The following is a 17102-nucleotide window of genomic DNA, read 5'->3' as shown; positions in this document are numbered from 1 at the left end:
AAATAAAATAAAAACTTGCGATACTCGATACTCTGGTGAGTGCTAGACCCACGGGTCTCTTGTTTTGTACTTTCTGGATAAACAGGTATGATCAGAGATGCAAATTTCGGTAGTATTTGTAAACAGAGAGAGAAAGACAGATGTATGTGTCTGTGTCTCCTTGTCACGAGTGTGTCAAGAGCACTGACCTCTTAGCAACATTATACCAAATACTCTATTACATGACCAAGACAAAACATTTTGAGGCCCACACGAGACATGTAAGAATCTACATCGAGCCTCTGCTGGATGCTTGCTCCTGAAATATATCAAACTTTGAAATTCCTCTTAGAAACAAAATAATGCTAGGCAAATTTGACTCTCTACTCCAGTATGTTCTTTCAGAGTTGTGTGTATTGTGTGACAGAGTGTCAGTAATGTTCAAGCAATCTTAGCTGTCTTGTGCATCTGAATAGTAGTTATGAAATTCATTTAATGTCCAGCCTCAGTTATCAGGCCATGTTGGAACTGGCCATCCAGATGGGTGATGTTGTTTGACAAGGGAGATATGTTCAAGGGCAACACCTTCCAGCAAGTTGTGTTCAAGATATACATATTGAAAGGCATTGCCATTTACTGTGACTGCAATGAGGACATTGGCATGTTTTATAAATTCTAAGGACATGGAAAAGATGAAATATGAGTCAAATAACCTGTTTTGTGTAGCTTTAAGTTTGTTTCTTTGCGCTGGCTGACAAGTCAAGATAGTCAAACATGGGAGCTCTCTTTGATCTGTCTCTCCCATCTCCATGGTCAGACTTGAAAACAAGCAAAAGACTTCTGGCAGCTAAGCATTTTGGTTGCTATATACAAAGTGTATCATGGTGATCAGCCCTCCTAAATTTCTCATTAGATAGAATTTGCAAGAGAATTGTTATTTTGCATTTAGTTTTAATGGAGTTGAGCACTGAAAAACATGAAAACATGAAACACAATTGTGTGCTGGCACTTGTCCAGATAATAGGGAGTTATAGAAAAGTAATGGCTGGATGACTGAGGTTTGACTGTACTTGATAATCAGTGAAGGGGGACAAGAAATTATTTCAACCGTGAAGAGATTTGTCATAAAACCTTTTCACACACAAGAATTGTCAATTTTTGATAGCAGTGCAAAATTTAAAAAGAGTTTACTAGCCATTGTCAATACTTAGGCTGCAAGCAAAACATTTTAAATCTCTGAACTTAACAATGACTGGAGCATGACAACAGGTACCCTCATAACATCAGTAGATTTATTTTTTTTTTTGGGGGGGGGAGGGGGTGGGGGTTGTACTGCACTGCACACTGCACAATACAAAATATTGCAGGGGTTTCTGAAATAAATCAGGATGGACTGATTTTCATATTGCGATGTGAATCACAATAATCAATGATATTCATTTGTAAACTGGTGAATGTGATAACCAAAGTAGGAACAAAATGCACAAATGAGTTCATTAGAATCAAAATGAAGTTAGCCGTCATTTCCAGTGATCATATGTGTTTGATTCAATTTTTCCATTATATTTTCATGTATTTTGTTATTTCTTATTCTGAAATGTTCACAGTGAAGTTTAGATTTCTAGCTACGTGGTATAGATGTGTGCACAAAGTTCTTGAATTGACCTCTTTTTGGACTAGATTTATATCAGGCAACTGTAATATGCTAATCTTTATGTTCATGAGTAAGAAGGAATCAAGATGAATTTATCTTCCCACAAAGCAGAAATGTGTGGTGAAACCATGGGTGAAACACTATTTACTTTGTCATTTTGCTGAAAAAAAAAAGAATATGTATCACTCCATTGAGATTGAATCACATTAAACTTTTCCCTTTTGTTTGCATTTAGAACATATTCAAGATTTGTGTATGGTGAGGATTTAACAAAGTCCCCATCCCACAAAGGAATGTAAAGTCTTTATTTTTTTTTTTCTGAACTCACTTTAAAAGGAAAAGTAAAACTTTGTGTGAAAGCCAAAAGGAGTAGGAAGCTGCCATATCAGAGCAGCTTAACTACTTTTGTGATTGTGACCATTTTCCTTGTTTCTTCAAAACATGTAAAGCTTTCAATCTCATTACTTTATTTGAAAGAAACTTTAGCCCTGCTGTTTGGGCCAATTTGCAGTAATTGTAGATGTTAACTAGAAGATGTTGTAGACATATTCATAACCCTTAGACAAACCCAGGAAACAGTAGCAATTCAAGTTTCATTTGATGTTGTGTCCATTAGCAAAATTATTTTTTTTTAACCATCATAGCAAGGTGCAATGAATTAGTCACAGTATTTAACTATTCACAACTCCCTGAGATATTTTGCTTGAGAGCTTCTGCTCTGTGTGTAAATTTTTTCTAAAGTGTTTTCTTTTTTTTGGGGGGGGGGATGGGACTGGTAGACATCATCCAAAGTACATGTATTGAAATATGTATATTTACAGCAAACTTTATATAAATTATCCTTTTGTCAAAACTATGCTAGGACCAAATGTATGAGACAGGTTTATTTTTTCATGACAGATCCAGAATGAGAAGTAGTGATAGATTTCATTATACTTTTTTTTTCCCCCAGATGTATACTTGACTAAACCCAATAACGAATATGATAGGGTTGACAGGACTGTGTAAATCATAATGATAAACTGATACCAAGTTTGACATTGGACAGTTATTGTCATTGGCAAACTACCTCATGATTGCCAATCTTTTAGTTCCAATGACAAAAGTGGCAAGCACCACCACCCTTGATGTAAGTGACCAACCTTAGTTATGAGATGAAATTTGTGATGGTGATATGCTCACCAACAAGGAACTGTAGGATTAAATATCAAGACTTGACAGTGATTAAAAGGGATATTTTGTTGTTTCATCCACATTCATACTTATATCAGTCTCAGGTCAGTGAAGTACAACCAGAGACCTTTTAGCACTCCCATACGCTCACGTCAGTCAGTCACAAATCCAACATGGGTGAATCAGATGGAATGGAAGTGGAGTCTGGGAAGAGGGCATACATCTTGCGGCCACGCCTCAGGAACTGGAAGAACAAGACCAAAGTATGGATGAGGAACAACCTCCTGCTGATCTTCACCTTGGCTGCAGTCCTCCTGGGTGTGTTTCTGGGCATGGGACTTCGTGCAGCCAAGCCCTCCAAAGATGCCATCCTCATGATTGGTTTCCCAGGAGATATCCTTATGAGGCTTCTGAAGATGTTAATCCTGCCACTCATCATCTCAAGTTTAATCACAGGTGAGCTACTAGCGAATGGTAATTTTTTGTTTTGCGTTGTTCCTAAAATTTTCTTGAGCTTGATATTTGTCTTATTCCATGACATAGTTTGAATGGGTGTTGATCTATTTGATGATAAGACAACTGGATGAATTAAGAAATTGCACCGTTCTTTGTCGAATGGGGTATTGATGTCATTTCTAGAACTAAAGACATGCCATATAATTTGAGAGGAGAATGTTTGTGAGTGCGTGTGTGGAGAAAAAGAAAAGAGAACTACATGAGAAGGAGATGTATTTGGTGAATAGTGCAAGAGTGAGAAGAAACTGAAGAGGACAAGGAATAAACATTCTATCATAGCAAATTTTTGTTGGCATTGGAGGATTTATTCTAAATTCATAGGTTTTCTGAGGTGAAATCTAAAATTTCTATAACACTCTGAGGGCATGGTTTTATCATCCTGACTCTCCATGCAGGCCTGACAGGACTGGATGCCAAGTCGAGTGGAAAGCTTGGTGCGCGGGCGCTGCTCTACTACTTCTGCACAACATGCATCGCTGTCGTCATCGGCATCATCTTGGTCGTCGCCATTCACCCCGGTCGGGAGAACATCAAGGAGAAGCTTGGCGAAGGCACTCAGACAAAAGAGCTCTCCACACTCGATGCTTTCCTAGATCTCCTCAGGTGAGAGTCATGCAATATGAGCTCGCCATCACCCCCACATAGGTGTTTTGGTTGTTGTTTTTGTAATGGCTGCTGATCCTGTTGCTGTTTTTGTTATTCAAGCTTGTTCGTAGTGTTCCCAAAGGTAGCACTCCTCTTCCGCAGGTTCTGTTGAGTGAGAAAAATGTTCTTTAAACGTTATTCTTTTTTTAATCTCTCTTCAGGTCACCTTCAAATAGGAAGCATGAAATGTTTACTCTTGAATTGATGCTATGCTTGAAAATAGAACATTTCGATATATTTTCCTTTTCAGTCAAGAAGCTGAAAAAAAGACTTAATTCACATGCCAGACTTGTGACTATCATAATGTGTTGTAAAAGAATGCTACTTGCTTCATATTCTGTTTTGAATCATACTATCAATTTTCATGCCATACACAAACTTTGCTGTGATTGTGAGATGACACTGAATATTCTCATCCCTCAATGAGGAGCAAGCCTTTGGCCATACCCATTTAGTCTGTTCTTCTCCCAGAACTGATTAATTCAACCTCAAATGATTTAGTAGGTGGTTTTGAGCCAAGTCTTGACAAAACAAGTACTAGGCTACCTCAAATGCTCCTTTGACTCCTTGCCTTCAAGCAAATAGCTTGGGCCGAACTAGGCCATGTTGTGACCTTTGCTTTGCTGTTTGCTGAAAGCTGGGTAAAGCGTATATCATGTTGCATGCACTCATTCCATGTCATACATCTGAGTGTGTTTCATGATAATGCCGCAAATGCAGCCATCCCAAGTTCACGATAGCCCAAGTGAGCTCCGGACCACCTATGAACAAGGTTTGCAAAGCGCTATGGACAAGGTCTGCAAAGCTGCTAGTGCATTTCCATTCTCATCTTACACAATGCTCGGTGAGCACTATTTGAAAAATATCCGTGCCACAATGTTTTTGAAGTGCAGTGACACAAGTTCACTGCCACAGCCTATGTTTGGTTGCTTTCAAGAGCATGGACGAAATGATAGTTTTGTTTAATGGTATTTTTTTAGTCTGATTGGGATGGGCTGTTTGTTCACATTCTAGCCTCTAAAAATTGTTGATAATGGAGGTTAAAGCAGACATTTGAGGTATCATTGAGGTCATGAACAGAATGTGATGATTGTGGCATGCTGGAACTGCTTCCAGTGTTGATGTCAACATTCGATTCCTGGAATGATTACATCATCCATCCTCGAGCAGCAGTGAACATGTATGCTTTTAGCAGTCATTTACAAAACTGAGGAGAAACTGTCAGTGGTATTCTGTCATTCATTGCTTTCACCATTTTATGGTTGGAAACACTGAAGGAAAAGTTAATACCTTAACACTTCAAAGAAAACAGATCAGTATTGTATCTTGGAAAGTAATATGGAATGTTACTGCAAGAAAGCAATGTAACTACAGTGAGGTATTTGTGAATGAATGTTTTCAAGGATATTGATATTTTGAACTTTGATTTTTTTCCTTCAAATTCTTAATCAACAGTAAACTCACTAAGTTTAAAGATAGGCCGAAACTGCTTTTTTGTGTTCAGTAATATATATTCTGCCTGGCATTCTTGGAGCCTTTCTACATTCTTACAGCACCTGTGTCTTCCAGGTATTTTAACTGTGATCTCTGTACTACAGTATATCCTCTTTTTTGTGCAAAGCCATCTATTGAAATGTGACTTTGCAGCCAGTTACAAAGAATTATCCAAAGCGTGGGAAATGAATCGAGTAACTTTGCTATTTTAGCTGGAAATCACAAAAGGCTCCACGATTCATTCACAATATGCCCGTAAGGAAAGCCATATCTCATGAAAACTCAGTTGTCATTTCACATTAATGTCAAACTAATTGATGATTCGAGACATTGACTGTATGTGGATCATTTATATTCGTCGTGATTGTATTGCGTTTCTCTTAGAATAGTGATCTTTACAATATTTTCTTACGGGTTGCAAGACACAAGAAAAACTCTTGCTGTATTTTATGCCCATGTCTTGCAAATTGATGTCCTTGCACTTCCTCTGACAGATGCCTAGAAGCAGTTGTCATTCTATTCCAGTTAAGTTTTTCCCCCATTTGATTAAGTGCTTGCTGCCTGAAGTGTACATATATCCAACAGTATAAACTTCACCCATGTCGACATTGTAAATTCTAAACCGTGAACATAGACCCCAATTTTTTCCCAGTTCTTGAGCATTAATCCTGATGCTTATAGCTACCTGAATACTGATTAAATTTGTCAAATACTGTACAGTAGGAGGTGGACCAAAGGGGAGCAGACCAAATATAATGGCATGTATCCCGATTACTGGATTTCACGGAAAGGATGACACAATTAAATCAGTTGGCAGGCTTTCCTTTATCTGTTGACTTGTAACCACCTGGGATGCCAATCATTACAGAGTATGGTGCAGGTATAGACCCCGTTTACAGTGAGTGAAAAGGCCGGGCTCACCCCAGGCTCAGCCTGGCCTTCCTTTCACTGTAAACACTCAAAAAGCCAAATGCGGTACCAAAAACGGCCGCTCATTTGGCCAAGCTCTGGAGGTAGTCTCGTCCTGGGCTCAGCCCGGGCTCAGCCTTGCCTTTTCTCACTGTAAACGCAAACTGGGCCAAATGCGGTACCAGTCAGTCGCGACTGGCACACTCTTAATAATAATCGTTTGTTTACAAGGAGAGTGCCACTACGACAAAATTTTGAAAGGTTTGAATTAAAAGCCCGGGCCGAGCCCTCCACTGTAAACGGACAGAATTGCGGGGCCGAGTACCACTACTGAGGCTGGGCTCGGCCTGGGCTCGGCCCAACCCTGTAAATGGGGTCTTAGACACAGCTTGTACTGGCTCTTCATTCTAGAATCCTGGCATATGATTTTGGAACACAGCTTTGGCACTTCATCCTCCCTGCATATCAAGCAAAAATGAAAATATATTTCACTTAGAATATCAAAGTTGTGCTTGAATTGAAATGAAATTTATGCTGCCAAATACCATATCTTGAATCTTTTGTTTACATTTGTGGCTACCCAAGAGGTGTGTTGTACACAATTATGGATGAAAGCTACTTTATTACGTCATTGAGTGAGTTTGTGCCATATTATTCATCAATATTACAACTACCACAAGGATATGCACCCACCTGATATCACCCCGACTGATACAGCATGAGGGATAATATACAGCTTACCCCAGGGTTAAGTACGTAAATGAGTGTATGACCGAGTAAAGGGACAGTTTCATGCATATCTTAATACTGAAAGAATTTGGAAGGAGGTGAACTCAATCCTCTTGTGTTTTCCACGATAGGAATTACCTGTCATAATTTTACAGATCTGCAGTGCACTCATGCCTCTCTTTGCCCTAAACCGAAATTTTGTTTTGTTTTCCTGTTTTGTTTTATGTATTCCCCTCTTGCTGAATTTCCAGCCCCACCCCCTTGTCGCTATCGACTAAATTTGTAGCATATTTTTATCCAAAAGAGACAGCAAGCAGTTTGAGGAATCTTAAACATGGAGAACATGGAAACATATAACTGAGAGGACGAGATCACTGTAGCAAATTCTATGAAACAATAAATTGCAGATTTATTACATCTTATCTCAGTTTCTTAATCTAAACATTATATAACTTCACCAGTGATTGGATTTTTTTTGTGTGTGTGTTTGTTCGTTTGTTGTTTGTTTGTTTGTTTGTTCATTTGTTTGTTTTGATAACAACTGGCTCATTCAAAATTCAGTCTTTAGCAGGGAACATCGAGTTACTCGTAGTGTGTTCAGGGGTAATGGCCATAGCTACCGGCAAGTCATGCATTGCATGCATTGAATAGGTATTCAGCAGGGAATGTAAATAGATTTCCTCAACGTTTTTGTTTGTTTGTTTCTGTCTTTTTTCTCCTGAGATATCTTTGACATATCAAGTTGATAGATGCAGGAATTCCCTTAAGAAAGATGTGATCAAAAGAAAGTGTAGGGAGAGAACCTCCTCTCTTCTTTATTACAACTGTGTCACATCCAGTAGCCTAGTGAAGGGAAAGCTTGACAAAACTTTCCACTGCGTAAGGAAAAGACATTTTGCTGCTATCTCAAAGAGCAGGTGAATAGTTATTATGTTATGTTATGTTCTTAATGTTATGCTAGGTTATGTTATTTCATGTTATGTTGTGTTGTGTTATGTTATGTTATGTTATGTTATGTTATGTTATGTTATGTTGTGTTGTGTTGTGTTGTGTTGTGTTGAGTTGTGTTGTGTTGTGTTGTGTTGTGTTGTGTTGTGTTGTGTTGTGTTGTGTTGTGTTGTGTTGTGTTGTGTTGTGTTGTGTTGTGTTGTGTTGTGTTGTGTTGTGTTGTGTTGTGTTGTGTTGTGTTGTGTTGTGTTGTGTTGTGTTGTGTTGTGTTGTGTTGTGTTGTGTTATGTTATGTTATGTGTCAAGATGTTTAAAAACTAAACGGGATTTTTATGTGATGCATATACAGCTGTATGTGATCATGATAAATATCGCTGGTTCATAGAAATGTGAACATTTTTTAATTTTCACATTCTTCTTGAGTCATTTGAATGAAAACTTCGTCTGTCTCTTCATTTACTTTCCTAAAAAAGCTTGTTACAGTATTTATGAATGGCTGCAGCTTTGTTCCATCTGATAGAATACTTGTTTTTCATGGGTTTCTAGCAGTTAGGAATGGAATTAGATGTGATTTTGACCCGTAAAGTGAAACATAGCCACGCAAGTCCTCACAGTGACTTCATTATCTTCTATTTCTCCACATATACACATGCCTTGTTTATGTGTGTGTGTATTTTTAAAGAATTTTCCCCCTAATAACGTAAACAATGTATACATGCAGATTTGCACCCATATTGACACAAGTTCTTGGAGAAATTTTCAACAGAATCTGGTGTTTTGTTGTTGTTGTTGTTAATTGAATGTTACTGTCTTATAGACACCATATTCATAGTTTGTAGTGTGAATGATAGACCTCTCTTAGATACATTTTTTTTTCTCTCTCTCAGTGTTATAGGAACAAGTTCCAAGTTGAAGCTGTATGTTAAGGTGCTATTAAAATGAACTTGTAGATTAATCAAGTTATAGGGACTTGTTATTGATGAAATGTAAGATGACTTCTTACAATCTTGTGCTCATCAAAAACCTTGGTAATTTATTTCATCAAATATGATTGCATATCTGTTATTTATTTACAGTCTAATCCCTTCCACTCCATCTCACCCTCAGTTCTTCTATTTGCCTTCTGTTCGCTACCCTGTTCTGCCGATCTTTTAAGTGACGAATCTCGTCCACAACTCTGTCTCCCTTGAAAACACTTTTCTCAGAAGGTAGTCAAATATACTCTTTTAGCTGACTATACCTCTGCATGTGGAATATGAAGTGACATACTTCTGTCTGCTGGATTCTCCCTTGATCTATGATGTTTACAGCGATGGCAGCTCAGACTTCTGTCTCGGCAGAATTCGTGTTCTAATAGAACCCAGATGTGACTGCGCAGTTGGGTTATACAATACATTTAGAGATCCTGTCCCAGAATACGAGGATCAAATGTTTCCCATAGTAAACATTTTATATTTCATTGTTTATACTGCCATAAAGGAACCATCAACTCTCAATCACAAGACAATGTCAGCCAGTAAATGATCATAAAGGGCCTACCCTTTTCAGACCAACATATCCAGTTGATTACAAGTTAACTTGGGGGTAATTCAATGTAGAATTCTGTGTGCTGCTATTACTAATTCTCTACCTTCGTTCAGATTGAAATGCAAAGTGGCAGCAAAAATGAAAGTCCCTGACTGCAGCCATTACTGTGCACCCTACTACTCAAAAAAGAAAAAAGAAAAAAAAAAAGGGCTGTGCAGTAGCTAACCCCTCCACACAAGGCAGCATTTGCAAATTCCTTAGTTGTGTCAATGTGAAAGCTTTCCAGACTAGAGTTCCTGTATGAATCATTACTTAAAACAATTAAGAGTTGCCTGTGTGAAGGAGAAAGTATCTTTTTGCTCAGTTTTCCATCATTGGTTCAACAGGAATTCCTGGGAGGAGAACTTTATACCAGAGAAGTATGACAGGTGCTTGTAGAGGCACCAATTGAAGTATTAACTGTAACTGTTCTAAATGGGTTATACAGGTTGAATGAAATAATCCATTAAAAGTTAATAAGGAATCATATTCAAATTTACTTGTGTGTATGATTTGTGAACATTTACACCTGTTTCGGTGTGTGTATGTGTGCGTGTGTGTGTGTTTTTTTTTTTTTTGTGTGTGTGTGTGTATATGTAGATGTATGTGTATTGTGTGCATGCAAACAGATCCACCATATGAGAAGTATAGCAATTCATCATTATGTTATTGCTGGGGTTTTTTCAGTACTTTGTCATCTTTAGATCACCTGATCTACTAAAGAATGGCCCAAATACCTAAAATTAGCTGATTATTTTTTTTTTCATCTTCTTAAAAATGGGTGGCTTGATTTTGATAAAACTTGGAAGAATTAACAATCTCAATGATCATAGTTTGTAAAAATGAAGATGGGGGAGGCAAAAATATTCCAAATTAGTTCTTTTACATCATTTTTTACACCTTCATCTGATATTATAATTTGTGCCATGGTGATGGTGCCATCAGGAGAGTCCCTAGGTTGGGACCCAAATACCAAAATTCAGTCCCGAATCTCAAGATTTATGAAATGGTTTGTCCCAGGCGAGTTCCCATTAAGGCCAGGTGTGTGGATTAGGTGATCCCTGAACCCGTGGGTCTCTTGTTGCAGGTATCATTGTCCAGGACGCTCAGAACAGATCACAACATAGGAATAACAGTACGCCCTGTAAAACAATTGATGATGTAACAGAAGAATGGCAGAAAATCTAAATTGCAAACAGCAACATAGATCTGATTGGATGTCTGCAAGATTTCTGCATATTCAGTTAATATGTATCACATTCTGACTATGCAAATAATTGTTACAGGAGCCAGTAACCATAGTGTGAAAACTTGTTTCATTTCTGCTTCTAAGAATGTGTAAAGGTGAATAATTAAACTTTTGTTTCATAAAATCCATAATACACCAATGATTACTGTCAAGTATGCACATTACAGTATTTCAGGAGGTGCATATCCCAGACAGTTAAAATGATGATTTCATATTTCCATTAATGAGCTTGAATTGATCATGGCCAATAATATTCATATGTACATAGTATTATTCAAGTGGAGAAAAAATAATTTGTGCTGTTTGTATTTAGTTATTGATGCAAGATTGGTTTCATGTTCAGACCAATCACCTTATTTCTTTTATATCATACTTTGAGAAGCTCCCAGATTAACTTCCTATTCTTTACATGAGAAGTCTGCAAACCTTTCCAGAACTTCAGCTAATGTAGTGCATCTTTCACAGTTTGTATTTTCCTTTATCTTTACAGGAACTTCTTCCCAACAAACCTTGTGCAGGCATGCTTCCAGCAGGTAAGTGGAAGTGGTTTGCCATCATATCCAATGAAGAGGCTTGTCCAAAACTTGTTACCCATATGCAGGCTACCTCTAAGTGCTCGTCTGCCAGCCTAGGCCATAAACCTGTTTATCTCACTATTATTTCCAGCTGAATATGCCTTTGTGTATCATCCCCATTCTGTTGCTTTTTAAGCTCAAGTGAGCTGTTGTGAGCAGTTGTCATCCTGTGTCCATTGTCATTCTTGTGCATGGTAGATGTCGGTCATGTGGTGTGCATCGTGTGTCACCTTTTCCCCATGTTCATCTTCTTGAAAACAGGTGGCTGAATTTTGTCCAAACTTGGCAAGAACCATCAATAGGGGGGAGGGGATTATAATTGATTCATATGGTGGTGCCCCTTAACCCCCCCCCCCCCCCCCCAATTGGGCAAGACCTATTTGTTCTAAATTAGCTCATTTATATAACTTTTTTTGTTAACATTTCCTATTCACCTTCTTGAAATCAGGTTGCTGAATTTGACCAAACCAATATCATCAGTGAGGGGAGGGGTTTATAGTTTGTATTTATGGTGTTTGTGCTCCAGGGGTTCCCTAGGGCTGGGCCCAAATTCCCAAAATGAGAAGGCTGTTGCCCAAGGGGCCTGCAAGCAATCCCAAATCTCAAGATTTTAGAAATAGTTTTCCTTGGGTGGGGAGTGCCATTAAGGCGAAGTGCGCTGCTCAGATAAGCAGTATCCCTACAGATCTCTTGTTTTGTTTTCATGTTTTTCTTGTTTATATAAAAAAGACAATAGGTTTGATAGATGATTTAATTATTTCTTTGACAGACGCAAACCTACCTGGTCAAGGAGGATATCACAGAAGAGGTGCCCTACAATGTTACCAACATCACTGTGTTTGAAGACGGTCTCAACAAGACAGAGAATCTTACCCACTATGAGACAGTCGTTCTTGGCTCTCGGATGGTGCGTAAAGTTGGCTTTAAGAATGGCATGAATGTTCTGGGTAAGTTTATGTTCCGGTACATTACTCGCAATTTGGATCATATTGTTTGAAAATCAACTTCTAATCCATGCGACCAAGTTTGTTTTTGAGAGTGTGCAGGAAAGCATGTTGCTTAAGAGGGCAGACCTGTAATGATATGCTTATTTTGAGGCAGTATGTGAACACTTCACTAAGACCACAATCTAGGAATTCATGTTTGAATTCCTAGATGTTTGAGCACACATCCTGGTGGTACAAGACATGACTTCTGTAGGTTTAGAGATTGCTAATGATTAAAAAAAAAAAAAAATACAAAATTTAGCTTCCACAGTAGCATATCATATTTCTTAGCTTGTTGTTTTACAGTCAATATTAACATGCATACAGATGAAGGGACAGACAGATAGTGATAACATGTTTGTCAATATGGGTGAGACAGGTAGGCCTTTGGGAAGAGAGAAAAGTGTAGTCATATTACATGAGATTGTTAAAAACCTAGCTCAGAAGGTACATGAGAAGGAAAATAATCACAGTAGGAGAAGAAGAAAAGAAGCATACATTGTCAAAGTTTTGAGCTTCTTTCTCTTTCATTCAGACGTGGTAAATTACTGGAGCTTATGATTATCAGTCTCTATTTTTTTTTTCAATATTACATGACAAAGTGGCAATGATAGTTTTGTTGTGTGCCTCTCGAGAATAAGTTTTGCATAGGATGTTCACTTTGTGATTTGACTTGCTTTATTTTCACAAGTATTGTGCAGATTGTGGTGGACATTATGTATGAATTAGAGACATGATTTCTTTGAAGTGAGGCATTGCCTTAATAAATAACTACATTCAGTTCAGGTTTATTTGAACAACTAATTTGCATCAAAAGAGTAACATGTTCGGATGAAATCATTTTTTCATAAGATACACAAAGTTGAGTATTAATACAAAACCCTCACTTGCTATGATCTCTAACTTATTAACAGTGACACCTGTTCTGGGAAAGAGTGGGAGTGTAGCTAATGATTTTTCTTATTGGCTGTTATTGTGAATTTATTCATGGCAGTAACTGTAAACATCTTTTAAAAAAAAAAATCAGTTTGTTTCCAGAAGTGTCACTTATGTCTATCACTGACTTCAGAGTCTTACAGCTCTTCAAAATATGAAGGAAATTTGATCGCAAGAGTTGTGTTTTTTGTTTGCCTTTTCTTACTAGATTGAAGTGCATCATGACTAATTTTGAATGCCAGTATAAGTCTTAATGGTAATGATGTGAAGATAGCACAAAAAAATCAAACAGCTGTTTGTTTTTGTATTCATCAGTCATGTTATATGCTGCAATGTTTGGATTTGTTGTTGTTTTTGTCTCCTCTTTAATGGGTAGTGTAGCCTAGGATGATGCTGCAAGGTAGATGAAGGGCTGTTCAAACAAACAAATTAACCCATGCCAGTATCCTAGGGAGACTTGTAAGGTTTAAAATGTTTGATTTTTTTTTTTCCAGTGAAGATAGCACTGACTTGAATGGAGGTACAAGGTGGTCGAAATGCTGTTCACACCGATATTAATATGCTCATCTCCCCAAGGGATTGTCATGCATTGCATGCACACATTGTTCCAACAAAATCCTGTTTTCTCTCACAACATACATGATATGCTTGCGCCTTTTTTGGCTCTCTATAATGCGCATGTGCTGGTAGCCGTGAAACTTGACCGCATTGTCAAAAATACCCCGAGGAAGAGGGGGAACTGATTCCAACTGACATTAGAAAGATTTCCCACCTCTCCTTCTCCTTGAACTTCCTCCCTCTTTCATCTTGTTTCCAGCTTTAAATGCTTTCATTTACCCCTGCTCTTTCAAATCTGTTCTGTAACCAAACTGAATTGGAACATGAAGCAACTAGATTTGTTTTGTTTTGTTCTGTCTTTTTTTAAGGGGGTGGAAAAGAAAGGGATCAATTCTTGCCACTTGATATTCTGCAGCTATTTTTGGAATTAAACAGATCATTGCATTGCAATTTCTATCAAGGGGGAATCAAATTGGGGCCTTTTTTTTTTACATTTCCATCTTCTTCTTGGACACACACAGTCAAATTTGTCACCAAACTTAGCAGGCATTATCTCTCTAGAGGGTGACATATATACATATGAATACAAATAGACACCATGGCCAGACCCCCCCCCCCCCCCCCCATTGATTTCAGAACCTGTAAGTTAGAGATTTTAAAGGCAAAAAAAAAAAATAAAATTGTTAAACCACAAATACTCTGAGTGAGTAAATACATTAGTGAATGTACTTTCAAGGTTATTTAAAGTAGTTCCATGTATGCATGGTCAAAATTTATATATGCTTTTATCTTTTTGCCAATGTGATAGAAAATATGAAAATGGACACCCCCAAATATTTGCTATGTTCTCTGGTAATAGGTGAGCACAAGACCCCCCCCCCTCCCCCCTTGTCTACTTCTGTGTCTATGTATCTCTTCACCTATTGCACGTAAGACAATTAAAAGTGATGCATATTTGTCAGAATAGGTTCATCTTAGATGTTAGATTTTTTTTCCATAGTGTACCTTGGTACCAAGTTGGTAGTGTTGTAATGTAAGTCATCAACAGAAATTAAAGTTAATTGAAGTTTACCATGGTTGTTAAATAATGCGTATATGGTACGCATGGAATCCATGAAAGATTTGACATATGTCACCCATACTTTTAGATAATTTGGGAGTGCCCATTTGTGAAGTAGTGCTTTAAGCTCTTGCATTGAAATAGGATGGATTCTGTCTTCACCTGCTAGCTGCCCTACAATCGCACCTTTGTTGGCTGGAGTTTGGGGGAACAATCAGGACCCATTTCTGCCTGTTTTCTCACACACATACAGGTGGTTGTGCACTTGAGTGGTTATGAAGAAGGTGGGAGGGTGGAAATCAAAAGTCAGCAGCCATGTGGAAGACATACAGCAGAAGTGTGTATTCCGCATGAATGAGATTGGCAAAGTTCCTTGTTATCGTATGGCAAATAAACATTAGTAGATTTAACATGCAGATTCACAGTATGAAATGTTTCGGTGCAGTGCGAAATGTTTTGGTTCAGTACTTTCAGTTCAGAAGCTGATGTGAGAACAAAGGCATTGTTCTTTGATATCATTTTCATTAACATGACTTCATGATGCATTTTCTGGTTTGCTAACATGCAGCAACAAGATTATAGACTCTTCAAACGAATGCTATAGAAAAGATGAGTGACCTGATAGACTAGGAATGTCATTTCAAATTCAGTAAAGATATTTGCCCTCAAATAATTTTTGAATATTTGGCCATTAATAGTGTTTTCAGATTTTCACACCACTATCTTCCACTTCTTTAACCTTGTAGTAATATCTCCATATTTTTTTAATTAGGATTATGTTCACAGCATAAAGCTTCAACTTGTTATGTATAGAGAGAAGTGACAGGAAAGTTTGTTCTTCTTCAAAGAATTTCCTCTTATTTCAAACCAATGCTTGAGATATTCTTTAGCACTCAAAAGACAAAGTTGCCTCATGAATATCACATTGTCACCATGACTGAAACACTGATGTGTACACTTGATGAATTGTGTTTAGACCAAAAATTTGCTTACTGTTAATCATCATTCTGATGATGTTTCAGAGTGCTGCTTGTAACATAAAGAGGATTGCACTGGTAATCCTAGTACAAACAGTCCAAGTGAGAACATCCCATACCTGAAAGGAAAGGTTCAGGCCACGAAAGAAAAAGTCCTGAAGTGTGTCACTCCATCACAAAGGAGCCTTATTGAACAGGAGTTGGCTTGGCCCAGCTTGGAGAAGGCATGCAATTTGATTGGGCAGAGGAGAATTGAGCACAGATTGGCAACTAACCTCAACAGACTCCCAGTTATTTGTAGGGAATGTAGGGTGAAAGGCCAAGGGAATTCTGCCAAGGGTCCTCTTTTCTTCTTCTTCCTCTTTTTCTTTCCCCTCATCTCGTCGTAGTAGGTGGTGGGAACATGTTTCACAAGCACCGTGATACAACCATAGGAAACATTTTGCAGATGTAGAGCTTCTATTCATTCAATACAGAATAGATGTCATGGCAATACCCCATTTCTACTGTCTCATTTTCACATGAATATCAGGAAGCAGCACATCATGCATTTTACAAGTACAATACAACAGAGAAAAGACCTCACAGTATACCTACAGGTATCAACAGTCCAAACAATCTTAATGTAGCTTAAACACCACTTATTCCCCTCAAGAGATGGCGCTCTTATAACTGCTGTGAAAAAGCTGCCTCCTCTGTCTTCACACTGGTAAATGGTGCAGGAGATTTGATACCATTGTGTCTCTCAGGCTCACTCTACTTCTAGTCAATATACTTTAAATATTTCATGACATAATAACATTATCTCAAAAATGTTTTGATCAACTAACAGTAGAGGGACATTTGTGTACTAATGTAACTGCACTGCACACATCCTAATCTGATAAATGTTTTTGTCTTTGTGCAGCATCAATGAACCCTCTCCCAAAATCCTTTCTCTTACTATCTTTTATTTAAGTACAACTACTTCCTCTTGATAATTATTAAAAAAAAAAAAAAAAAACACTCAAAATATTGCTCCCTCAGGATTATGGCATTAAATGTAAATCGTGATATCCCTTTTGCTTGTGCAGATTTTGGTATACTATCACATTGAGAAAAGTAGTTCACCTGTTCTGCCTTTTATATCACAGGATGAGTCACAAATA

General features: G+C 37.8%; 1 protein-coding gene across 3 annotated transcripts in view; it reads left to right on the top strand.

Moving 5' to 3' along the window:
- Positions 1-17102, top strand: part of LOC140229250 (excitatory amino acid transporter-like) — a 142577-nt gene that overhangs the window by 113973 nt on the left and 11502 nt on the right. For all 3 annotated transcript variants that reach the window (XM_072309526.1, XM_072309529.1, XM_072309528.1), the window contains 4 exons: positions 2911-3262; positions 3718-3925; positions 11353-11395; positions 12207-12384. In XM_072309526.1, the coding sequence (XP_072165627.1) occupies positions 2980-3262; positions 3718-3925; positions 11353-11395; positions 12207-12384 (712 nt within the window). In that variant the 5' untranslated portion in view covers positions 2911-2979. The remainder of the gene's footprint in view (positions 1-2910; positions 3263-3717; positions 3926-11352; positions 11396-12206; positions 12385-17102) is intronic.

This window comes from Diadema setosum, chromosome 5 (assembly GCF_964275005.1).
Source record: "Diadema setosum chromosome 5, eeDiaSeto1, whole genome shotgun sequence".
NCBI classification, from domain to species: Eukaryota; Metazoa; Echinodermata; class Echinoidea; order Diadematoida; family Diadematidae; genus Diadema; species Diadema setosum.
This window is presented reverse-complemented; position numbering and strand designations above follow the sequence as displayed.